Here is a 27,644-nt window from a genome sequence, read left to right on the forward strand (position 1 = left end):
GCGACAGGTGGTCACTGGGATCGGAGTTCCCGGTATATGCCGCCATATCGAGCATCTTGAAGTTTTTAGGGAGCTCCGCCTCTAGGATGTGCTTGGCACATGGCTCCCGATCCTCGCTGTCCGAGTCGGAGTCGTCTCCCTTATGCCTCTGGGAGACTCGGGCAATGTCTTTTCGAAGTATGGCGAGTTCCGCCATAATCCCTTCGTTTAACGTACCCGAGGAAACCACGGGCCCGTATCTTTTTTGGTCAAGGTGATCCCGGAGGTCACCTTGATTCCCATTGATTTGATTTCTCAGATCAATGGGAGAACCTCTCTGTCCTCTTCTCCCTCTACCCCCTGGTTCCTGGTGCACAGAAACGCTTTTTCGGTCCCCTCGATCCTGAGGGCCAAGACTTCCCTTTTGGGGCTTGCCCCTCTGCGGACCTTTCCCTTTCGGGAAATCCGAGCGGACCCTTCGCGGATCCTGCACCTTTTTCTTTTGCCCAGGGGTAGAAGTAGGGTTTTTTGTTTTATTTTCCTCAGCAGGGTACCTTATAAGGCTAGGTTCCCTAGATTTTTGCTGCTGGGAATTAGGCGAAGATGTCGCTGGCTCTCTGTTGAGCCCAGCGGTCATTGCCTTGGGGTGCACGTGAATACCAGCTGCCTCCATGGCTTTCTGCATGGCTAGCATTACTTCCTGCATTTTTTGGTTTTGCGCTTTCTGAGCTTCGATCTCGGCTTCATGATTGATAGCTTTTTGTCTGAGGAGCACCAGTTCTGAGTAACTTCCCTCGTCATAGGCATACTCGTCGAGGTTCCCCTCGTAGTCCTCGTCGGGGACTATTTCTTCTTCTTCCTCGGACTCCTCTGCCGCTCTTGAGGCCACATCTTCCTCATTTGGATCTTGAGCATCTTCCAGAGGGCGAGGCTGACGTGTACTTCTTGTCTCCACCATTCTTGTGAAGTCAAATGCTTGTTATGTAGCAGCTTTCCTCAGCTCTCAATGAAAGCACCAAAATGTTGACCGAGATTTTCGGCAACTATTAAAATATGATTATAGTAGTGAGCTGTAAGAAAGCGAGATGAGGATTTTTACGTGGTTGGGGCGTTAATGAGCCTTAGTCCACGAGTCTTTGTTATTAATGGATGTATTTAATACAGATTCCACACTTGAGGGAAGGTTGTCCTCATAAATACAGAGAATGTTCTTGGTGAGTATTTGCTCTTCTTGCTTATTTGCAACCCAAGATTCTCGACCCCATTAAATGAGCTTTGAGGGGGTATTTATAGTGTTTTGGTGGGGTAATCCCTAGAATTGTTCTTACACACGTATCTGTAAGTATCCATAAAGTTGGGTATTCCCAATGAATATACCATGGGTGATGCATGGTCAAATCCCTAGGTGTTGTAGGGTTTTTATGAGGAATGTCCTTTTTGCCTTGTGATTGACGCGACTCTTCGCAGAGTAGCCGTCGCTAGACTTAAATGATCATTACTGTGGCGCTGCTGTTTGGGGGTTGTGCCGTCAGACTTTATTGCGTGTTACAGTCCCAACACGCTTCCTCCCATACGGCATTAAATGCGACTTGATTGCTCAGGAGAGGCCTGACACATCCCGGAGAGGCTTCATCCTATGCGAGCTTCTGGGAGTACCTTGTACTCCGGGTGCCTCCTCCGGGACCTACGCCCAGGGTGCTTCCTTGTGGCGTACAAAGACTTATCAAATATTTACAAGTTATCTGATCCACGTGTCCCTATTCGACTGGTCCACGTATTTTGGGCGAATTCAGGGGCAACAGACATAAATCAAGGAAATGAATTGTTCGGGGAATCTACCAAACCGGTTTTACAGGCCCTAGCAAACCGGTTAACCAGTTTGCACCAGGTTTCCCCAATCAATTCCAAATTTGCTCAAAACATGTCCAAATCCCACCAAGCTCTCTAGAATACCTATAATGACCTTCCACGATATATTCCAATCATCCATAAAAATTAACATACAAAATTAAAACATGCCATTGATGACCCAAGTTTGAGTTTTCAAACTCAAACTTGGTCATCCACCACAACAAACCTCAAATACAGCAACAAGAACCTATTTCCAACTAAAATTAAACTTAGAAATTGACTTCCAACACAAACAAACCCTAATAGCCCCTATACTTCAAAATTGCATAATCAAACCAAACTTCAAGTTAAGAAACTAAAGAACTAGGGTGCTAGAGCTTACCTCCACTTGGAAACACTAAGATCTTTTGCTGAATTTCCAAAAAAAATGAAGAATCAAGGTGTTGTTCTCCTGGTTTTGGTGGTGCATGAGTAAAGAGAGAGAAAGAGAAAGGATTTTTCTCAAATTTTGTTTTTCTTTATTTTTTTCTTACTTTTCCTAAATGAGTAAAGGGTTTGTGGTTACTTCTTGCTGAAATTAAAATGACTAGGTGTCAAATCCCTAAGCAGCCACCTATTTCCCCCACTTGCCAAATTACCAATTTGCCCATGGCGCTTAAACTTAAGCTAATTCAAGCCTAGGGATAAAATAGTCAAAAACCATAACCCCGCTCAAACCTAGTTGTTGACCGAGATTTTCGGCAACTACTAAAATATGATTATAATATTGAGCTGTAAGAAAGTGAGAGAAGGATTTTTACGTGGTTGGGGCGTTAATGAGCCTTAGTCCACGAGTCTTTGTTATTAATGGATGTATTTAATACAGATTCTACACTTGAGAGAATGTCACCTCTATAAATACAGAGAATGTTCTTGGTGAGTATTTACTCTTCTTGCTCATAAGCAGCCCAAGATTCTCGATCCCATTTAATGAGCTTTGAGGGGGTATTTATAGTGTTTTGGTGGGGTAATCCCTAGAATTGTTCTTACAAACGTATCTGTAAGTATCCATAAAGTTGGGTATTCCCAATGAATATACCATGAGTAATGCATGGTCAAATCCCTAGGTGCTGTAGGGTTTTTATGAGGAATGTCCTTTTTGCCTTGTGATTGATGTGACTCTTCGTAGAGTAGCCGTCGCTAGACTTAAATGATCATTACTGTGGCGCTGCTGTTTGGAGGTTGTGCCGTCAGACTTTATTGCGTGTTGCAGTCCCAACACGCTTCCTCCCATGCAGCATTAAATGCGACTTGATTGCTCAGGAGAAGCCTGACACCTCACGGAGAGGCTTTATGTTATGCGAGCTTCCGGGAGCACCTTGCACTCCGGGTGCCTCCTCCGGGACCTATGCCCAGGGTGCTTCCTTGTGGCATGCAAAGACTTAGCAAATATTTACAAGTTATCTGATCCACGTGTCCCTGTTCGATTGGTCCACGTATATTGGATGAAATCAGGGGCAACACTAGTATTCTATTTTTCTCCAATATATAATATCCCACTAAGAAAAAGGTTCTAGACGTACCCATGTGATTAAAATAGCCATCCATCACATTTTCCGTCGTCGCCGAGAAAAAATTATAAAAATAACATAATTCAAATATAACTCAAATAATACACCTAGAGTTTAATAAAATCTCCAAAATTGAGAAATTATAACTCTATTGCCCACTTTTAATAATGGGACCCACAATTAAATAAATTTATAAATAACTATAAATATACCAATAATTAGTGTTAATCACTTTTACTAATCCATATTATAAAATACGGTTATTACAATATTTATTGGAAAAATAATACTAAGGATGGAAAATAATTTTTTATTTTTCAGATCTTCCTACGGTATAATTTTATAAATATTAAATTACAGTTTATATTTAGAGTTATCTAAATTATTAATTTTAATTAAATAAATATATATATATGTTAAAATAAATAGATTAAAATATATATCAACTGAAAATACATCTCTTTAAAATAATGAGCTTTAGTTATAAGGATATTCGATCTCCATTGTTGGTTTTACATGGTTAATTGTTTCAATATAACCATAAGACGCTAGACTTCGTCTCCCTTATGGATGGTTATTCGTTGAAGCATTTAACACCGTAAAGATCTCGAAAGATAAGTATTTTGTAACTTTTCGTCTCTATTAGACTCTCCCCTACGGTGACTACTTAGAGATAAATTTACAGAGTATGAAACAATGGTGGAAGCTCAAAAAATAAGAATAACCTTGACTCTCGCCTACCGGGACAACATTGGATTCTTATTTTGATCGAATAAAAGGTTGCTAGAATGGTGTCCATTTTAGATGAGCTGACTACTTTATTAAATGAATGATATCTTTGACTCTCGCCTACCGGGACACTTATCAGTTTGTTGGAAACCTTAGAAATTATTTAAGATGTGTTTGTTTTGTATTTTCACATATCTTTCTTACTTGCTAAATGTATGATAATTTCTGAATGTGTATGAATTTATATTTAATCATGTTGTTTTCTGTTATTAATGGTGTAGTGCCAGTTTCGAATCTTCATTGTTGGTCTAACTTAGCTTGTTGGTTTTAATAGGAAAAATTCTAAAGGATTATCATCCATTATAGGGTTGTACAAAAAAATTCGTAAACCGCCCAAACCGAATAACCCGCTCAAACCAACCCGAAAAAACCGATAAAAATTACAAAGCGAAATAACCCTACAAACCACCCAATCTGTTAATTGTGCGGGTTGAAAATAGGTCCAACACGTCCAATTAAACCGAATGACTCGACCAACCCGACTTTGGATTTTATTTTTTTTTACTTGTTAGTTTTTATTATATATAACATAAATGATTAATTATATAATAATATAAAATTATATACTTAATTGTTAGTTTCAAAGTCATGTATATTGTGTTGTGATTTGGTGGAATCTGATATTTTTAATTTTTATTGACTTTGACTTTGAAACCAAAAAAAAAAAGTTTGGCTGGTTTGGCAGGTTAACCCGACCAAACTGCCCAAATTGTTGGTCTGTTTATAGATTTTTTTTTTAAATTGGACGGGTTGCACTTAAATTTTAGCAACCCAAACTTTAGATTAGGTTAGAAAATATATAGGATAAACCGTCCAAACCAACCAATGTACAGGCCTAATCCATTAGACAAACATAATAGTGTTAGATCTCGACAGATAAGTATTTGTAAATGTAAAATCTAGTTGTACATCCAAAGATGACAACTTAGACTAGGGTTTACAATATGAAACAATGAAGAGATTAATAAAATAAGAATAGCTTTGACTCTTGTCTACCGAGTTATTGTTGGATTCTTATTTTAATCGAAATTATCCTTTATTTTTTCTCTTAGCTTTTTCATTTAGAAATTTCTTAGAAAGTATATCATGGACAAAAGGTTTATACATCATTTGCTTATGATGTTATCCTATTTTCTTTTATGAAATTGAATGGCGCAAATGACTATATTCTAGATATTCTATCCTGAAATGATATAAATTCTCGACCTTATAGAATCTCCTACTTGTATATACTTACTAAGGTAACTTAGACTTAGAGATAGATTAATAGTGGTGGTCCAGGATAAAATCATTACTCAAGAAATATTTAGTATAAATTTAAGTCTTTGATTTTATATTTTAGATTCCAAATAAAAATTTTAGTTTCTGTTTCCAAGAATACATTGAACATTACAGTACAACTTTCACAAGTTTTTTAATATTTATTTTCTGTCAATGGATCCAAACAGTATGTCTATATATGGAATTTGAGTTTTATATTCTGTGACCAGGATCCACTTGGACTATTCTAAGAACTCTTTCTTGTAACTAGACCTATTTCATCAAAAGACCTCAACCACACTCTAATATATCTATGACATTTGTATTTTGTTCATAGTGGTTTTGACAAGATCATTCTCTACAAAAGAGTCAATATGCCAATATCCACTTGAAAGTAGGATCATCTATGTTCGAACATGTGGATGTACATTGAGGGGTAGATATGAGTAATCGTTAAATTCTTAAACGATCACTCTAGATTTTACGTTATGTAAAGAAAATTGAAATGTTTGAGAAATTTCATGAATTTCTAGCAATGGTGAAAACTATTAAGGTAAGTGGTTAAAGATCTTGCGAACTGATAGGGGTGGATAAATATTTGAATATAAGTTCAAAGACCATTAAGTTGAACTTTGAATTGTATTCAAACTTACCTCCCAAAGTTTTAACATAGGAAAGTCGAAGTATATATTTTACTCGATACAAACTCTTTTTTTTGGAAGATCCGCTGTAATAATGAAAAAGATTTTTGCATATACGCGCAAATCGATCGATAATATCAAAATCTGATAAATTGGCCCATTAAGTTGAACTTTAAATTGTATTTAAACTTACCTCCCAAAGTTTTAACATAGGAAAGTTGAAGTATATATTTTACTCGATACAAACTCTTTTCTTTTGGAAGATCTGCTATAATAATAAAAAAGATTTCTGTATATACACGCAAATCGATTAATAATATCAAAATCTGATAAGTCGGCTCAAGTCGAGTTACTAATGGGCTGCCCTACCTACTACGTTACAAAATTTCATTTTAGCCAACGATCCAATCAAAGGACTAATTGGAATTAATGTATCGATCTTCTTCATAGCATTATCCATTATAAATAAATTTTCTAGCATTTGACTCCGTACTATTGAAAGATTTATTCGCACACTTGAAAGATATCCCAAAAAGCCAAAGGCATGCTTGGATAATTGGTTTATCGAAATACTTCCTGTTTGAGACCATACATAAAAATGGCATTGCCATAAATAGACAAGATAAAATTTCTATTTATTCATCAAAACAGAAATTCAATTTGCATACTGATTAAAGTAAAAGGTCTATGATTAGTTACTAACAATGCCTAAGTCATTCTAGGAAATACCCTAGTGATAGGAAAATATCAGAATGATGGAATGATTGTGTACTTAGTGTAAACTAGGATTGTACATAAACTTTTATAAATCGCCCAACCCGAATAATCCGCCCAAACCAAACTGAAATAACCCGACGAAAAATACAAACCGAAAAACTCGATAAAAATATAACCCGCCCAATCTTTATATTGGGCGGGTTGAAAATAATACCAACCCGCCCAATCAACCTGAACTAACCCGACCAACTCGATTAAGAGGGTTTTTTTTATATATTTATATGTTTTTTGTTATATATATTTATATATCATATAATTTATATGACTATTTAAAAAATATAAAGTTGAAACTAACATGATTTTTTATGGTAGTTGATTTAAAATTTGAATTCAATCTATATATATTTGGCTCGTTATTACAATTAAATAAAATATAATAATTGAATGTAAACATAAAAAAAAAATTAAAAAAAATATATTAGTGGTCGGTTTGGACGGTTAACCCGACCAATTTCATTGGACGGGTTACTATTTTTTTTCTTAATTGGGCGGGTCGCACTTAGATTTTTGTAACCCGATCTTTACATTGAGTTGAATAAAATATAGCATAAACCGACCAAACCGACCAACGTACATCCCTAGTGTAAACCATTACTAGATTCATGAATGTCATGATCGTGAACTTAAGAAAAGTTAAAACTGTTAACTAAGGTTTGGATGTTTGATAGCTATTTTAAGTGATTAGGGGTGGATCATCATTTGGTCATTAAGATAAGAAAGTGAATAATTCAACAAATACTACTTTTCTAAAAATATGACTAAATCTAGAAATAAAGTAGCAAAGTAGAGGAGATATTTTTTTCAAATCGTTCTATCATCTTATTTTATATTGGTCACACTGCCTATATTGTCTTGACACAACCGGTGAGGATAATACCACTTATGTTCTTAGTCAAAAAGTCATGGTACCTTGACATTGTGGGAGGGTTTCAAGGAACTCACCATGTATGACTTGAAAGACACTAGTGATTAAAATCCATTATAAGTTTGAAAAAATAATGGATAGTAAGAATAAGAAACTAAAAAACAAAGTCCAGAGAACTATAGTCTATAGTGAAAACTATTCATATAGAGTAACCAAAAAATTTTTATCACAAGAACAAGAAATAAAATTTCAAAAATAAATCTATTCAATGAACTTACTAAAAAAAAACTTTCTGGCTTATCGTCAATCCTTCTATAAATAATTTACAATTGAAGAGTTCAAATTACTGTTCTACCCTTCATTGAATGATTTATAGTTAACCATATATTACTTTTCATTTTTTCACAAGAATTACCATTTTTTTGTTTTAAACCTATAAAATATGAAAAAAAAAAAAAAAAAAAAATCCAAAAACCATTTTCTGTTTAACTTTTCAAAACACCTTTTCTTTATATAAATATATATATATATATATATATATATATTCTTCTTTGCATGTTAGCATGTTAGTAGTAACTTTGCAAGTAGATACTAGATAGTACATAAAGCTAACATAATAAACGTAACCTGAGAATTGAACTGTTGGGTAAATAATATTAGAATAGATACAGACCATCTAAACATGTCCAAACATGGATATACTTAAAAAGGGAATCAACCTTGCACTGAATTATTCTAAAGAATTTCATTTGGAGCCAAATGCAAATGACAACTTTGGCCTGGATTTGTTTTTACCCAACAATTTTATCTGGTTCAACCGTTCTTGCTCCTCCTCTTGCTTCTTCCTCCGCATCGCCTCTTCTTTTTGTCTTTGAATCTCTTCTAGCTCCCGATATCGTTCCTCCTCCCTCCGCTGCTGTTCCAAAGCTTCCCTCTCCTGCGCTTCTTCTACCCTCCTTCGATTCTCTTCAAGCATCCTTTCTAGCTCTTCCTTCTCTTTCCGTGCTTGTTCCTGAGCTCAACCAAATCCATTGTAGAAATATGAACATTTATTTCACTTCAATTAATTACCACACACACCAAACCAAACAAAAAAAAAATTCTGATTGTAATGTTCATTTCAGAAATAAACCAAACATTATAATACAATTCCCATTACTATTGTTATTACATTTCAATTCCATTACTAAATCAAACACCACCTTAATCCATGCTTGCATGAAAACCGTCTTACCCATAATTCTTTTAGTAGTGCAAGACAGAACTGTTCTCTTATCCGTATTAAATTTCAAAAACACTATCCGTATTAAATCAGATGAGCAAGTTTCATATTGACAATCAGATTCCACAAAATGTACATATGAAGGAGTTTGAATATTTTTAAAGTGAAACATTAAACTACAGTGTAGTTCAGATTCCAGGAAGAGGAAAAGCAGACTAGTTCACAAATATTTACCTCCTTCTGTCTAGCTTCGAGAAGAGCAGCTTCCTTTTCTTTCTCTAATAGAACTGCAACGTCATCTAGAAGTTTCTTGCGTCCTTCTTCCAAGCGCCTTTGTATTTCTAATCTAATCTCCTCAGAATTTAATTTCTCTTCAACTTTTCTACGAATTGCTTCTTCAACTCTCTTTGCAGTTTCTTCCTCCAGCAATTTTAGTTCTGCTTCTTGTTGTCGCCTGAGTAAAGGAGGGGTACAAAAAGTTAACTAAGATAGTGAACAATTTCCGCACTCTCCTGGTTTTTAATGCCCTTAGTCCAGATAACAGAAAGAACTAACACAATCAAAGCATATGATCTTTCCTTTCCTTCTACATTCTTTTCTTCTATGTCGCCATGACTATCAAATTATAAACTGACCTTCATGGAGTCAAAGTCACTAAATACATGCTTATGCTTTTAAGGCATACCTCTAACTGAATCCTGATCCAAACAAATGAATATCAAAACTGGTGAACAAGTAGATAAACGAGGCATGATATTGATCATCAAATACAACAAGTTGAACTATAGCAGTATCTTCCTTCAGAAAAGCCTGTGGAAAAAATATGTCAACCTGTTGCAGTTTTATGGCTAATCACCGAAATACTTGTATTTTGAACTATATGCAGATTATGCATAGAATCGGAAAAGAGCTCATTTCCACTATGTATGGCCAAAATGTCAGCCCTAAAGTTAATTTCATTGAATATTCACCCAAACACATCAGCAAACAAATGCCAATACGCAAAAACAAATGTCAGAACAACCTGATTGCAATTAATATCATACCGAGAAGAAGCATAACAGCAATTTCTTTCCAGATATTTCTTATGAATTATCTATAAAATGATAACATCACAAAGACAAAGCAAAGCAATACATAAAAATGTGTTTCTATTAGTTCTATTTTTTGTTTGGTCAGTGTAATGCATTATAATCACTAACATATAAGTGGTAACAGTACAGTATATGCCCTCTATCAAGCAATAAGTAGAAACTTGAGAAAGCATATTAGAATTCATAATTCACTACTACCAGTGATGGAATTTATTTGAAAAGGAAAAAAAAAAACACATTCCAAGGTACATACAGACATACAGTATTTAATGAAAACAAAATAAGAGGAGAACGGGAGAAACTTGCAAATTTTAACTCATATTTAAAAGACTGATCAGTGTTGCAGCACAGTTTTGTCTCCTAACTAATAACTTAGTGCATTAAACATCATAGCCTGAATATTGTATTATAGCATACTTCAAAAAGATAATCTATGATAATGAACCAAAATTTGATCACTTCAATAAATTTAGGAAAGGTGAATAATATTGATCTGTTACTATTTGGACAAAGATCCAATACGTATATGGTGTTAAATCGAAACAGTACCTGGCTTAACTTTTTTAATTAGTGAGGGAAATTTCAACCTTGATTCATTTCATGAAATTATAATTTACCCATACATATTCCTCCAACACAACTTGATAAAGTAGTTATCACAAGTGTTCAACAGGAACATTCCAAGAGAAAAACTCTTCACAAAATAATTTGCAAAAAAACAATAATTGATTTAAAACATTACCAAAAGGTTACAGCAATGTTATTGCATAGGTTACTCATGTCTAATCATTAAAAAGGTCATAAACTACCCCATAAATTAAATAAAAAATCAGTAAACTAAATACCTTTTCTTCTCTTCTTCTTGTTTTTTCATTTTTTCACTTGCATTCTTGCGCTCTATTGACCCAAGACTTGGACTAGAGGATTTATGAACTGGAGATATTGATGAACTCTGACTTCTTGGTCGCTTATGATGCCTTGGACTGCGAGAACGACTCCGACGACGTCTAGCAGTTAATGAACGACTTCGACGGCGTCTAGGGGAAACAGACCGACTTTTCCTTCTGTGAAGTTATATTAAAGTTTGAGAAAACATAAACAAATGGATACATAAGAATGTAGCATTAAAAACTATCAATACAACCCACCACATTGGCACCAGTAATACAATACACGTGCAGTTACCTCATACATTGTTAAGAATAACCTTTGAGTGCTCCACCTTTTATCACATGAAGAAGCACACAATCGAGCAACAAAAGGACACCCATCACCTGCTAACTTCCCATATGATGGAGAAGAAACTGAATTTTTTTAATTTCTAATGAAGAGTATGAAATTATATCCCGCTCTTAGCCTCTTACAATGCTCTTTCTAATATTTTGGATTTGTTTTAGGTAAACGTAGAGTAGTACCAATTTGCCAAAAGACTATATGCCCATCCTTATACTCCCAACTTGTGATAAACAATAACCAGGTCTTTAAGAAAAGGTTGCCAATAATTACATTGGAATGATAGTAGCATACCTTACTATGAGAATCCCAAACAAATTATAAGGGTAGAGAAAAAAGGTAAGTTAATGATCAAAGAAAAATGTCAACATACCAAATGCAAGGTACATGCAAATAACTCAATTCCCTCCTTTTAAATGTTTAACGAGAAGCAACAAAACTAGCAGTAACTTATGCTCCAAACCTCCAATTACATCCTTCATCATTAAAATAGAAACCAAATCTAGCTCAAGCATGCCTCAACAAGATACATAGCACATAAATCTTAAAGTTCTCTATTTTCTTATAACATTCTGCAATCCGAAAATTATGACCACCATGATGACCATCAGCAAATTCAGTTACAAGTTACAACACCATTCCCATTCCCACATAGCATGCCATCCCATAACTAAGTCAGATATAATATATATATATATATATATAGTAAACTCCGCATTAGAGGTTATGAATAGGATAGAACATTCAATTGGTAAGGATATGTTCCGTACAAGAGATAGTTACTCAGAACACAATGTCAAAACGCATCATCAATATGTGAATCTTCATTTGTTCTTTAAGTCTTTACAAAATTAGTTAGTACAACAATGAAAGAATATAAACGGGATCACCTGCTACGAGAATAGGAGGAATATGGAGATCTGCTTCTATCTCTTCTGCTTCTTCGGCTATTCACCCTATGTCCAATTGGTGACGGTGAACGCCTTCGCCTAGAAGGTGATCGTGACCTTGAGAGATCTCTAGGCATCTTCTTCACCAATCTTTTAAGCTGGGGAATAAGTAAGCTTAAACAATAACAAAAGGCCTTTCTATTTGCCTAAGACACCAAAAGAAATCAACATCAATTAAAAAGAAAATTACTAATCCAATAAGATAAGTTAAAAAACACTAAAAACAGAGTAGCTGAAATATTGATTCACCCAATGAATGGAGACAAAATAACAACAGAACTACGCTTAAAATTCAAAAACAAGTATGTTTATTTGACTGAAACAAACCAAATTAATGAATCAATGACATCACAATTTGATTCAAAGTGCAAATAGGTTTCTATATGGTCCTGAAAAGATGGGATAAAAGAAAAGAAAAACAACAACAACAACAGGACATGGATTCACATCATTCTATTTAAATATAAATAATTATACACATATATATATATATTATATTTTCCTAAATGTCTCATCTTTTTTTCACAGGAAATTAAACACTGAATGCTGTCAACAACAATAACATAAAGAAAAGAGAACCAATTCATGAATGATATTTAATCCGAATCAATCCGTTTGCAAGGACAATAAACCTGAAATTTGAAGAGTGTGTACATACATATGACAATAACAACTTACTTAGGGCAAAATTGAAAAAATAGGAGAAGTAGAATAATGACTTACTGATCAACCCAAAAATTGAAAGAACGAGAAAAGGAATGCTCGGCGAATGGCGACTGAGAAAATAGAGAGAGAAAAAGGAGGGTTATGTAATTAAATTCTCAGCTTCTTTCGTCTTTCGTTCCCAATTCTGAGATATTATACACTCTTTCGGTCTTTATATAAATCTGATTAGGGGAAGGTTTCGCAAGAAAACCCCTATATTCCTTCAATTTCTATTTTTACCCTTCTTTCTAGGTTTTAACTTTTTTATAAAAAAAATATAAGTAAATTCTACATTACACCCCTTAAAAGGGATGAATTGATGGACTCCTATTCCTATTTGTTTTGGTATCCGAAGTAATTTTTGTTGGAAATTATTTTACCAGAATCTTAGATCTACTCACAAGTATGTTTATTAACATGCTAAATAAGAACTTTCTAAAACGATAAATTAAACACATATAAAGTTTGAGAAACCTTACATTGGGTGCAACGGAATTAAATGACTCCTTCCGTTCAGATCTCTAACCCTTGAATCCTTTCTGTAGCAGAGTATTATCAAGATCTGAACCTGGATCTCTTTCTCTGAATCCTTGATGCTGAATCTCCTTTGCTGATGATCTTTCTTCACGATCTTCCTCACTATGATTGAGGTATTGCTTGCTGTGTGTGGGCACTACTCTAATCACTAAGGTAGGTTTGAAATATGAAGGAAGAAGAGAGAGAGAGTGGCGGCTAGAGAAGAGAGAGGAGGCTCAGGTTTTTCTGATGTGAAGTGTAATTTTCCTGAAGCCTTCACAATCTATTTATAGCATTCCACTAGGGTTAGGTTTGAATTATTTGGCATTGAAATGATGAAAATATCAACTTAAAAAGCCTACAAAGGTGGTCGGCCATGGCTTAGTGGACTGGGCCTTGTTTTTTGCAATTTTGCAATTTTAACACCTTTTGTATCTAATTTTCTCAAAAATACCAATTTCCTAATTCAACCATTTAAATGCCAATTCTAACTATTTAATAACTATAAATAATTATTAAATAATATTGTCATTTATCATATTTATTAATTGAACCATACAAAGTATCATAATTAACAAATATGCCCCTATTAACTCTTTCTTTACAATTTCGCCCTTACTTAGTGAAAATTTCACAAATAGACATAGTCTAATTTGTGAATTATAATTGATTAATCAAAACCAATTACATGAGTCTTACAAACAATATTATCTCAACTAGTGAGGGGACCATGGGTCTATATAACCGAGCTTCCAATAAGTAGATCAAGAATTTAGCACTAAAATTCACTAACTTATTAATTCTTCGTTGAATCCACGCATAGAACTTAGAATTGCACTCTCAGTATATAGAATGCTCTATATGTTCCACCATATAGACACATCATTAGTTATCCATTGTTATAATCCTAATTTGATCAATGATCCTCTATATGAATGATCTACATTGTAAAGGGATTAGATTACCGTAACACCCTACTATGTATTTTATCCTTAAAACACTTGACCCCGTATAAATGATATTTCAGCTTATGTGAAATGAGATCTCCACCATTTATTTTCGTTTGGTCAAGCTCGAAGGAGATCATCCTTTGCTTACTATTCGCCAGATAGAAGCTATAGATTCCATGTTTATGCTAGCGCTCCCACTCAATTGCACTACCGTGTTCCCAAAGAGTACGTATCACCCTGACCTAAAAGTAAGCTTAACTAACAATTCAAGGAACACGAATAGCCTCTTGAGATTGAGCCTAATCCTAACAGGATTAAGATCATTTGATCTGGGATCAACTTGGCGATATTGACTTGAATAGATTTTACGGTAAGTTTAATTAAATCTAAGTCAAAGTTCAATATCGGTCCCTTCCGATGCATACTCCATACATCCAACCTGAGCTTTACTTTTACCAATGTTCTGGAAAGAACATAGTATTTCTCCAAATACAAGTAAACTCTTGTTGTAGATTATCATATCAGTAAAACCCTGTGTCTGATAAATCTAGGAAACTTTATTCACATAGTCATGTTTACTTTCCAATGTGATGACAGCACAATAAACATGATCAAGTATGTGAAAAGGGTTTAAGATGAATTTATAAATCAAATAGACAAGCAATTGATAAAGTGAACCAAAACATACACAAATGAATGAAAAATACTTATGTTTCTTTATTGATGTTGAATAAAATAGATTACATTGAAATAGAGTTTTATTTAGGGCATAAAACCTAACAAACTCCCACTTGCACTAATATAAAACTAATTAGTACATATCAATTAATCCTAAATTCTGATGGTGCTTTTCAAAGGCTGTGACGGCCAGGACTTTGGTAAATGGATCAGCTAGGTTGTCCTCTGTGTCAACTTTCTCAACTAGTACATCCCCTCTTGCCACGTATTCTCTGATAATGTGATACTTCCTTTCAATGTGTTTGCTTCTCTTGTGGCTTCGAGGTTCTTTGCTGTTTGCTATTGCTCCATTGTTATCACAGAGTAGTACCAGAGGCTTTTCCATTCCAGAACAACTCCTATGCCGGTGAAGAACTTTCTTAGCCGGACAAGTTCTTTAGCGCTTCGCCGTCGCTATGTATTCAGCTTCCATAGTTGAGTCCGATATCGCGGTTTGTTTAGCACTTCTCCAAACCACTGCTCCACCCCCAAGAGTAAACACCATCCCAGATGTAGATTTCCTGTCTTCAAGACTTGCCTGGAAATCTGAATCAGTGTAGCCTATGGGATTTAAAGCACCACCTTTGTAGACTAACTGTAATATCCCGAAAAATAAATTGATATTTTAATTGGACATATTTTATTAAATATGTGGTTGTATGGGTATTAGAGTAGGATTATAATCCTACTTAAACTAATTATGAGTTGATTAGGGAACTATGAATTAATGAATAATAAAGCGTAATTTATTAATTACGGAGATTAAATTGGAATATGTGGGTATCGTAGATACCATAATTTGAATAAAATATTCTTGGGCCTGAAACTGTGGAACTTGACAGGGAGGTCAGAAAAGTCACGATAATAAAAGATTAATTGAATTGAATTGAAATTACAATGAATTAGTTTTAAAAATTTTAAGTTGTCAGTTTGGCGGATTATTTGTAATGACCAAAATACCCCTAGGGTGGATTTTTAGGCTTTAAGGTTTTGAGGGGTAAATTAGTCTTTTCTTAGAATTGTAATTCTTGTTTTTAGTGTGACTTTTGGGCTGAGATAGAAAAATAAATAAATATGAATATATGTTTTATGCTTAGGTGTTTATTCATTTTTTTAAGGAAACACCTAGAAATTAAGAAATGGCATCACACCATTCCTCTTCCTCTTCTCCCCTTCGAACCAATGACCAGCACCTGTAAGGGAGGGAAATTCTTCACCAATTCTCAAGCTATGGCAGAATTCAAACTAGTCCAAGGATTCTTTAAGCTTTAAGGACCGGGATCGCCTAACGTGTTTTCCACTCAAGTCAGCCCGTACGCTTGAGTTTTGAACTAAGGTAAGAAAAATGGTAAGCACCATATATGGCTAATGTTATGATAATTGTGACTCGATTATGATCGAGATCTCGGTATGTGTTTGTTATAACATAATCTCAATCGAGATTTAACGATATGTATTGGTTGTAACTCGATTATGATCGAGGGGAATGATAGGAAACGATTATTATCGTTGTGACTCGATTATGATCGAGGGTAATGATATGAAACGATTATTATCGTTGTGACTCGATTATGATCGAGGGTAATGATATGAAACGATTATTATCGTTGTGACTCGATTATGATCGAGGGTAATGATATGAAACGATTATTATCGTTGTGACTCGATTATGATCGAGGGTAATGATATGAAACGTTTATTATCGTTGTGACTCGATTATCATCGAGTAAAAAGAAACGGTTATTACCATTATGAGTAATTACTCCTGAAACCGCGGATAGGTTTCTTACTTATCGTTTGCTGTATCGGGCAACAATAGTGACATAAGTAGCTCGTGGTTAACGAGTGGTAAGGGTACTTTATAAAGTACCAAAATTTTATGATTACGAAGTTGTTGAATGACTTAAGCATGTTATTATGTGATGACTTGTAACTGGATATATCTTTGTTATACTTTGAATGAATGGACTGCTTAAGAAATTAGTTTCTTTTCTTGCAGAATCTTAGTGACTCACGAAATGTAAGAATTCATGTTTATAGAGATGTAAGATTAGAGTGCTTTATGAAGCACTGAGATTATGGAGTTATGGTAATGTGTGAATTAGAGTGTTTTATGAAGCACTGAAGGTGAGTATTTATAATGATAAATGTTTAGGAGGTTGTATGAAACACAGAGATTGTTGATTACAAATAACTATGAATATACTTAATTATGGAATAAGTGTGCTCTCATAGACATTAAGTTAATTATGCACATTGAATATGTATGGCCTATTGATATATATATTACATTGTAATGAAATTTGTTGGCACTTTCTATGATTTTATATTCTAGCTTTTCTTGCTGAGTCATTGTGACTCACAGGTGCTTCGTGGTGCAGGTAAGGAAGTTAGAATCTGTGTTCGGCCATGAGTCAGAGGTCTCCCAGCAATGTACATATCAGTCGTTGGGTCTTGGCTTCTGGGAAGCAGGATCGAAGTCCTTTTATGTTTGGAAATGTAATCTATTGTAAAAGAGTTTTGTTTTATAAACAGGGGATCCCTATATTACGATAGTATTTAAAATGGAAGTCTTTATTTTCAATTTTATTAAAGGTTTAAATTAAACCACACTTTTTCCAAAATTATAGATTAGTGATAATAAGTTTATAAAAGCACACACGTGGCGTCCCTGAGGGTCAGGGTGTTACAACATGGTATCAGAGCGACCAAGGTTTAAAGATCCTGAAGACTGGTTAGATATGTACATTGGCTGCGAAGACTCGTTCGACTCATGGTTTAGTAAGCGCTGATTATTCGCTAATTAGTGAATTATTTATTAATTATTTGAATTGTATGCTTATTTGAAATGTGTAAGTTGTTAGAGAAGCATGATAAGTTTTGCTATAAAGTTGCTGGGTATATTTATGCATGTGCGGTAATGCTTATTAGCATTAGTTTTAGTTATAAAGATTATAACTTTGAGCAAGGAATGGTCGCGAGTGTACTAGAAGGTGTACATGAGGCGATCTAGTAAGAATAATTGCGAGTCTGCTAAGCTCGGGGTAGGTGGTGTGGGTATGAATCTTCCACTACCATAAGACTGAGAGTAAATGCATGCTATGAAGTAAGAGATCACTTGAGTAATAAGGTAGTAGAACCTGTATGGTTAATCCCGGGCAGCACAGTGATGAAGAATGACACTAGGCTGAACCGATTGGTAAAGTTTTGTTAAAATGCAGCGGCTATTACTGCCGCTAAGAAGACTTTAAGGTGGAACGAGTATATTGTTCAGAATGTAGATATTATGGCTAAATAACTAGGGGTTTTCTAGTTTTATGCTCAGGTGGTTAAGCTAACGTTTACTGTTGAGGTACATGGATTAGATCACAAAGGAAATAATATGAAGAGAGAGATTTATGAAAGTAAATGTCTAGTGTTGGATTGACTTGTAAAGTTTATTACAAATTTTGATTAGGAAGGAAAGATGGTAACTTTTTGAATCAGAAAGAGAGGACCTTCGCGTTCTTGGGCAAGGATCAAAGGTCTCGAAATCCATTGATCATGACGCTTAAGGCTGAAGGTTTATTATGGGATGGATGTGCCAACCCTTCAGTTAGTGTGGCAAATGTTGCAAAGGAAACATTGGTCGAACTGGGACACAATTTTGTGGCTGAAAGGCTTCTAGATGCCTTTTCGGAAGAGCTACCAAGATTATTGATGAAATGGAAAATTAATTTTGAATTGAATTGATACTAGGAGTAAAACCTGTATCCAAAGTTCTGAATTGGATGGTAACTGTAGGATTGAAAGGGGTAAATATTCCGTTACAGAAAATATTAGGTTTGAAATTTCTAGTTGGAGTAAATTTTAATTATGAGGAAGAAGGATGACACCATATGAGTGAGTATTGACTGCTGGGAGATCAAATCAATTAGCGATGATGAACGAGTATCCTTTGTCAAGGATAGATGTTATGTGGATTAATTTTAAGAAAGAACCATCTTCTCTAAGATCGGTCTTCGATCTGGTTATTACCAGTTGAAGGCTAGAAGAGAGGATATTCCTAAAATAGCTTTTCATATTCAATGACTTTGTAGCTGTCTTTATTAATGATATTATGATTTCTTTTGACTTAAAAGAGGTATATGATATGCATCTTCTGATGGTGTTGCATCGTTCTTGGAAGCATAACCTTTATGCTCAATATAAGAAACACGAGTTTTGATAATCTCAAATTTACAGTGATGTTAGAGGTTTTCTGGAATTAACAGGATGTTGTGGAATAGTTATTGAGAGATGTCTATGTCTTTAGTGGACTTAAGTGAAAAGAATTGAAATAAAAGTTACCTATTGCACCAGTGCTAGCGTTGCCAATTCGTGAGGAGAAGATTGTGAATTATTGCGACACCAATAAACAAGGATTAGATTATGTTTTGATACAGTTCAAGAGGGTTATTGCTGGCGCACCCGGACAACTGAAGGAGTGTGTATAGTAGTGTTCTAATCATGATATTAAATTGTCAGCGACTATTCACACACTAAAAGTTTGGCGTCATTACCTATAACCTATGTGGTGAAAAGTGTGAAGTTTATACGGATCATAAAGGCCTCAAACATTTCTTCACTTGGAAGGATTTAAGCATGAAGCTGCAATAATGGTTAGGGTTAGTTGAAGATGATAACTGTAAGATTTTCTAGCACCATTGGGAAGTAATTGATAGTAGATTCTTTAGTTCGAAGAGGTTTAGATATAACCAGAAAGAGATTTCACCAAAGTTTGCTGGAAATATAAACAGAGCATGGATTGAGTTCGTGACAGGAGAACTTGTTGGTATCACGTTGTAATTTGATCTATTGGAAAGAATAAAAAAAAATGGTCTAATAGGTTGACTCTGAATTACAGGGGTAAAAAGAATGATTTGGGAACTGGTTTGGTAAAGTATTTTTGGTTTTGTTTGAAGGAATTTTAGGATACAAAGACAGGGTATGTGTACAAGTCAATAAGGCTAATGAACAGAAGGTTTTAAATGGGTTTTATACTACTCTATACATTTTATACACGGGAACAACTAAGATATATCACGATGTTACAATCCTTTGTTAGTTATGAAGATATATTGTGAAATATGAATTAGATGGCCAACTTGTTAGTAAATCAAGAAATGGTAGAGCTCTATGAATTTATTTTGGTAAGTAGGAACAGTAAGTTTCTATGATTCTATCTGGGTACGTAGAACAAATGTACAAAGTCAGTACAATTTTCTTTGTTTGAGCGGGATATGATTCAAATGGATTCGTGTGCTAAGTTATTTGTTGAAGAAATAGGTTAACCCCTTGATGCTTCAATGGTAAATATCTCATATCGAGATTTAAAGGTTACATCTAAATTCTGAGGAAGTCTGTGATAAGCATGTGTGATAGATTTTGAAAGTCCCTGAAATAAGCATAAGTTGCTACTGAATGAGTTTTCATATAATAACACTTATTAGAGTACTGTTAATATGGTATTGATGTAGATTAATGATTCAAGTTTGTATGATGCTTATACAAGAGATGGGAGAGCTATGCTAATTCAAAGTGTAGAGATATTAAATTCTAAGTTGGGAATTTTATCTTTCTTCAAGTATGAGGTAGAAGTTGGAACAAAAGGGAAGTAAGTCCCAAGTTAATCGGTCAGTAAAAGGGCAGGTCAGGTAGCTTATCAGCTAGCCATACTCCTTATTTTATCTGATTTTTATAACATATGTTTCAAGGTTTTAGAAATACGAAGTGGAAGTAATCCATATGCGGAGTTGGAAAAAAAAATATTGAATTTCAAATAGACTTGTCATATGAGGAACAATCTGTACAGATTTTTGAACAGAAAAGAGAAAGTGTTGCAGAACCAAGAAAATATCACTAGTTATAGTGTTGTGAAAGAACAATAAGATTGAAAGGCGATTTGAGAGTTAAAGTCGCAGTTGCGAGAGCTGTATCCCGTGTTGTTTGAATAATTTCGAGGACGAAATTTCTATAAGGAGGGGATAGTTGTAATATCCCGAAAAATAAATTGATATTTTAATTGGACATATTTTATTAAATATGTGGTTGTATGGGTATTAGAGTAGGATTATAATCCTACTTAAACTAATTATGAGTTGATTAGGGAACTATGAATTAATGAATAATAAAGCGTAATTTATTAATTACGGAGATTAAATTGGAATATGTGGGTATCGTAGATACCATAATTTGAATAAAATATTCTTGGGCCTGGAACTGTGGAACTTGACAGGGAGGTCAGAAAAGTCACGATAATAAAAGATTAATTGAATTGAATTGAAATTACAATGAATTAGTTTTAAAAATTTTAAGTTGTCAGTTTGGCGGATTATTTGTAATGACCAAAATACCCCTAGGGTGGATTTTTAGGCTTTAAGGTTTTGAGGGGTAAATTAGTCTTTTCTTAGAATTGTAATTCTTGTTTTTAGTGTGACTTTTGGGCTGAGATAGAAAAATAAATAAATATGAATATATGTTTTATGCTTAGGTATTTATTCATTTTTTTAAGGAAACACCTAGAAATTAAGAAATGGCATCACACCATTCCTCTTCCTCTTCTCCCCTTCGAACCAATGACCAGCAGCTGTAAGGGAGGGAAATTCTTCACCAATTCTCAAGCTATGGCAGAATTCAACCTAGTCCAAGGATTCTTTAAGCTCTAAGGACCGAAATCGCCTAACGTGTTTTCCACTCAAGTCGGCCCGTACGCTTGAGTTTTGAACTAAGGTAAGAAAAATGGTAAGCACCATATATGGCTAATGTTATGATAATTGTGACTCGATTATGATCGAGATCTCGGTATGTGTTTGTTATAACATAATCTCAATTGAGATTTAACGATATGTATTGGTTGTAACTCGATTATGATCGAGGGGAATGATAGGAAACGATTATTATCGTTGTGACTCGATTATGATCGAGGGTAATGATATGAAACGATTATTATCGTTGTGACTCGATTATGATCGAGGGTAATGATATGAAACGATTATTATCGTTGTGACTCGATTATGATCGAGGGTAATGATATGAAACGATTATTATCGTTGTGACTCGATTATGATCGAGGGTAATGATATGAAACGATTATTATCGTTGTGACTCGATTATCATCGAGTAAAAAGAAACGGTTATTACCGTTATGAGTAATTACTCCTGAAACCGCGGATAGGTTTCTTACTTATCGTTTGCTGTATCGGGCAACGATAGTGACATAAGTAGCTCGTGGTTAACGAGTGGTAAGGGTACTTTATAAAGTACCAAAATTTTATGATTACGAAGTTGTTGAATGACTTAAGCATGTTATTATGTGATGACTTGTAACTGGATATATCTTTGTTATACTTTGAATGAATGGACTTTTATATTGCTTAAGAAATTAGTTTCTTTTCTTGCAGAATCTTAGTGACTCACGAAATGTAAGAATTCATGTTTATAGAGATGTAAGATTAGAGTGCTTTATGAAGCACTGAGATTATGGAGTTATGGTAATGTGTGAATTAGAGTGTTTTATGAAGCACTGAAGGTGAGTATTTATAATGATAAATGTTTAGGAGGTTGTATGAAACACAGAGATTGTTGATTACAAATAACTATGAATATACTTGATTATGGAATAAGTGTGCTCTCATAGACATTAAGTTAATTATGCACCTTGAATATGTATGACCTATTGGTATATATATTACATTGTAATGAAATTTGTTGGCACTTTCTATGATTTTATATTCTAGCTTTTCTTGCTGAGTCATTGTGACTCACGGGTGCTTCGTGGTGCAGGTAAGGAAGTTAGAAGCTGTGTTCGGCCATGAGTCAGAGGTCTCCCAGCAATGTACATATCAGCCGTTGGGTCTTGGCTTCTGGGAAGCAGGATCGAAGTCCTTTTATGTTTGGAAATGTAATCTATTGTAAAAGAGTTTTGTTTTATAAACAGGGGATCCCTATATTACGATAGTATTTAAAATGGAAGTCTTTATTTTCAATTTTATTAAAGGTTTAAATTAAACCACACTTTTTCCAAAATTATAGATTAGTGATAATAAGTTTATAAAAGCACACACGTGGCGTCCCTGAGGGTCAGGGTGTTACACTAACACAAGATTCCTTGTACTCTTTAAGTATTTCAGAATATACTTAACTGCATTCCAATGTTCTTGTCCTGGATTAGACTGATACCTGCTCACGATTCCAACAGCATAACAGATGTCAGGTCTAGTGCATAACATTGCAGACATTAGACTTCCAACTGCAGAGGCATAGGGAATCTTTGCCATGTCCTCTATCTCTTGAGGATTAGTCGGTGACTGTTCCTTAGATAGACGAAAACCATATCTAGAAGGCATGTTTGCCCCATTGGCATTGTTCATGAAGAATCTCTCTAAGACTTTGTCTATGTAAGTTGTTTGAGAGAGAGCAAGAGATCTGTTCTTCCGGTTTCTGATAATCTGAATACCAAGAACATAGGCTGCTTCACCCAAATCTTTCATATCGAATTGAGTGTTGAGCCATTCCTTAATGTGAATCATTTTCTTGACATTGTTTCCAATGATCAAAATGTCATCAACATAAAGGACCAGGAATACTACTATTTGGTCTTCCTTGAGTTGGTAAACACAAGGTTCATCTTCATTCTGAAGAAAGCCGTAGGTCTTGATGATTTCATCAAACCTCTTGTTCCATGAGCGAGAAGCTTGCTTAAGTCCATAGATAGACCTGTTTAACTTGCAAACTTTCTTTTCCTGCCCAGGAAGAACATAACCTTCTGGTTGCTCCATATAGATGGTTTCTTCAAGTACCCCATTAAGGAAGGCAGTCTTGACATCCATTTGCCAGATTTCATAATCGAAAGCATCAGCTATGGAGAGAAGAATTCGGATGGATTTGAGCATGGCAACAGGACTAAAAGTTTCCTCATAGTCCACGCCTTCTCTTTGGGTATAACCCTTGGCTACAAGTCTAGCTTTAAAAGTTTCGACTTCGCCTCCAGCTCCTCTTTTCTTCTTGTAAACCCACTTGCATCCTATCGGATGATAGTCGTCAGGTGCGTCTACATATTCCCAGACTTTGTTCTTTTTCATGGAATCCATTTCTGAATCCATGCCGACTGACCATCGTTTCCGTTGCGGACTAGCCATTGCCTGTTTATAGGTTAATGGATCGTCATCAATACCGTCACCTACGACCATATTGATTTCACCATCCAAGCCATAACGAGCAGGTTTTGTTGAAACCCTCCCACTACGACGAGGTACGGTTGTCTTCTGAACAGAAACTTTAGTAGTAGATTTCTTAGTTTGTTCAACTGAGGGAGTGGGAATGTCTTCTTCACGAGTGGAAGAAGACGGAACATTGGAAGGACTTATATCTGATAGCAATTCCTCTAGAACAACTTTACTTTTCGGTTTGTAGTCTTTAATATAGTTCTCTTCAAGGAAAGTAGCATTTGTAGAAACAAACACTTTGTTATCCTTGTGACTATAAAATAGTCCACCCCTAGTCTCTTTAGAATTTCTGACAAACATGCATACTTCGGTACATGATTCAAGTTTGCCTTCTTTCTTTCTTAAGACATGAGCAGGGCACCCCCAAATTCTGTAATGGCGTAAACTAGGTGTTCGACCATTCCAAAGTTCGACGGGTGTCTTAGGGACTGCTTTAGATGGAACAACATTTAGAATGTCATTTGCCATTTGTATAGCATATCCCCAGAAGGACGTAGACAGAGTTGAATAACTCAGCATAGACCTAACCATTTCCAAAAGAGTGCGATTTCTTCTTTCTGCAACTCCATTTTGTTGTGGAGTGGCTGGGGCAGTGTATTGGGATTCAATTCCAAGTTCAATTAAAAAAATCTTTGAACTGCATATCCATATATTCTCCACCCCTATCAGTTCGCAAGATCTTTAATGATTTACCTAATTGGTTTTGGGCCAAAGCATGAAACTCCTGAAACTTTTCAAACGTTTCAGATTTCTTTTGCATTAGGTAAAGAAAACTATATCTAGAGAAATCGTCAATGAAAGTGACAATATACTCATAACCACCTCGGGCTTTGACATTCAAAGGTCCGCAGACATCGAAATGCACTAACCCTAGAGGGATTTTGGCACGCTCTCCCTTTGCAGAGAAAGAACGTTTAGTCATTTTTCCTTCTAGGCAGGACTCGCATACTGGCAGTTCACCTAAGACGACATTTTTCAATGGACCGTCTTTGGTGAGCCTATTGAGTCTATCAAAGCCTATATGACCTAAACGTAAATGCCATAGATAAGTTTGATCATCATTATCAATCTCTTTTCTTTTTAGGTTTCTAGGTCTAGCTACACTGAAAAGTTCACTATTTAGTGAGATTTGAGTACTCGGTCTTAAAACATAAAGCCCTTGTTCCATTATAGCGACACATATTTGAAATCCATTACGAGAAATTGAACAATTTGTACTCGAAAAATTCAATATATAAGATTGTGTTTGCAAACATGAGACACTAATCAAGTTTCTACTAAAGTTTGGAACAAATAAAACATTTTCTAAAATTAAAAATCTTTGTTGAAACTTGATGCGGGCTTTTCCTCTAGCTTTTACCGATACTAATTCGCCATTGCCAATTTTAAGCTTTAACTCTCCTGGAAGCAGATTTTCCCAAGTTTCAAGCAACTGCAGTGAAGAACATACATGGTTAGTAGACCCAGAATCAACAATCCAGATGGATTTGTCATTCTCTAAAACACATGATTGAAAGACAAAAGCATTACCTTCGTTTGAATTGTTTAGAAGCCTGGGACATCGTTCTTCATGATGACCCTTTCCATTACAATTCGAACATAGAAGATTATGTCTGATAATTGTACTTGAAGAAGCAGTTTTGCTAGATCCTTCATACCTAGTCCTTTTCCTTCGATTATTGATTGCAAACCCAGGGGGACCCATTGCAATCAAGTTCCGTTCATGGGCTCGTAATTCTGCTTTGAGCTTGTCCATGTCAGAGGAGTTAGAATTGTTGATCATGTAAGAGATAAAAAATTCATTATACTCCGGAGGAAGACTATTAAGGATAAGTTAGACCCATTGTTCTCTTGATAAATCAATTCCTAGTAGATTTGCCTTTCGGAACTTCAGATTCATCATCAACAGGTGCGAGTTAATGCAACTACCAGGATGCATTTTCACACTATAGAGTTCTTTTGCTAAGATAGTAACTAGTAGAGGGTCGGGGTGAGGGTTATTCATAATGACACTACAACTCATCAATAAAACAGAAGTAAGGTTTTGGTTCATAAATTCATACACAATTTAGAAAATAACAAGTAATGACATATGTTATAGAAATACTAAATCTCACATAGTTTATTTTCCAAGGTATTTCAACAAACTGATACAGTGTCCCGTTTAGGCGAGAGTCAAAGCATCATCCATTGAATAGAGTTGTCAGCTCATCTAAAATGATAACCATTCTAGCAACCTTTTATTCGATCAAGATTAGAATTCAGCGTTGTCCCGTTTAGGCGAGAGTCAAGGCAATTCTATCTTATGAGCTTCCACCATTGTTTCATAACTTGCAAGTCAAGTATGGTCGCTACCATTAGGGTGATCTATACCATACAAAACACTTACAAACTACTTATCATGCGAGGTTAAACGGTGCAAAATTGCTAATGAAAGTTCCTCCATTAGGGAGGATTACTCACTAAAACAAACGCGGTGTAAAACCCACAATGGAGATCGAATGTCTCTTGATTAAAAGCTCATTATTTAAAAAAAATATTATATGTATTTTGTATAATCATTTTAATTCGATATTATAATAATGAAAAATTACAAATTAAATTTGGTTTAAATAAAAAATCAACTTTAATTAATTTTCAATTATTATTTAAATTTGAAAAATAAATTCAAATAAATATCGAACAAGTTCCATAATATAATAATGAAAAATTACAAATCAAAATTGATTTAAATAAAAAATCAACTTTAATTAATTTTCAATTATTAATTAAATTCAAAAAAATAAATTTGAATATTAAATGGAACAATTTGAAAATATCTTGTTTAAGTTGTTTTAGAAGAATCTAAAAAATCAACTTAAATATCTTTCAAATCAGATTTAATTAAATTTAAAATTAAGTTGTAACCACTTAATTTGAAGATATTCCATTTTAAGTTAATATTCGAAAAGATATTAACTTAAAAAATATCTAGAGAATCTTAATAACCAATGCCTAAAATTCCTCAACTTAATTTTGAAATTTTAAATCCAAAAGATATTCAGATTTAAGTTGGTTAGTTTTTTTTTTTTTTTGAACAAAAAGGAATTTTATTCAAAACAGGCAGCAACCCAACAGTACAAACAAAGGAACAACAGCCAACAAACCAGCAAAAGAAAACAGCAGCAGCCCCAACCCGAAACTACCAGCCCCTAATTACATCAATTATATACTTATCTTGCTTTTTAGAGGTATTACAAGTTAAGCTCAAGATTCTATAATGAGAGAGCTTCCTTATCTCCATGCTCAATTTAAGAGGAG

General features: G+C 34.7%; 1 protein-coding gene across 5 annotated transcripts; it reads right to left on the minus strand.

Moving 5' to 3' along the window:
• Positions 1-8,321: 8,321 nt before the first annotated feature.
• Positions 8,322-13,153, minus strand: LOC115724483 (uncharacterized protein At1g10890). Of its 5 annotated transcripts, none has more exons than XM_061117333.1 (5): positions 12,935-13,153; positions 11,214-12,357; positions 10,874-11,092; positions 9,169-9,388; positions 8,322-8,724 (listed from the first exon to the last, which is right to left on the minus strand). In XM_061117333.1, exons 2-5 carry the CDS (start codon positions 11,216-11,218, stop codon positions 8,458-8,460), a joined length of 711 nt encoding a protein of 236 aa, XP_060973316.1. In that variant the 5' UTR covers positions 11,219-12,357; positions 12,935-13,153; the 3' UTR covers positions 8,322-8,457. The 5 variants fall into 5 exon arrangements, with proteins under 5 accessions (XP_060973316.1, XP_030509632.1, XP_030509633.1 ...); XM_030653772.2 differs by having other exon boundaries at positions 12,152-12,357; positions 12,935-13,099; XM_030653773.2 differs by having other exon boundaries at positions 12,152-12,309; positions 12,935-13,086.
• Positions 13,154-27,644: the final 14,491 nt, after the last annotated feature.

Source organism: Cannabis sativa, chromosome 6 (assembly GCF_029168945.1).
Source record: "Cannabis sativa cultivar Pink pepper isolate KNU-18-1 chromosome 6, ASM2916894v1, whole genome shotgun sequence".
NCBI classification, from domain to species: Eukaryota; Viridiplantae; Streptophyta; class Magnoliopsida; order Rosales; family Cannabaceae; genus Cannabis; species Cannabis sativa.

Bases quoted from the DNA above. Each gene is read 5' to 3' on its own strand.
- LOC115724483 (XM_030653772.2), bottom strand. From the start codon at position 12,288: ATGCCTAGAGATCTCTCAAGGTCACGATCACCTTCTAGGCGAAGGCGT. The intron at 11,093-12,151 runs GTGATCCCGTTT...ATAACTTCACAG, and splicing joins TCCTCCTATTCTCGTAGCAG to AAGGAAAAGTCGGTCTGTTT. The intron at 8,725-9,168 runs GTAAATATTTGT...GGTTGAGCTCAG, and splicing joins TCGAAGCTAGACAGAAGGAG to GAACAAGCACGGAAAGAGAA.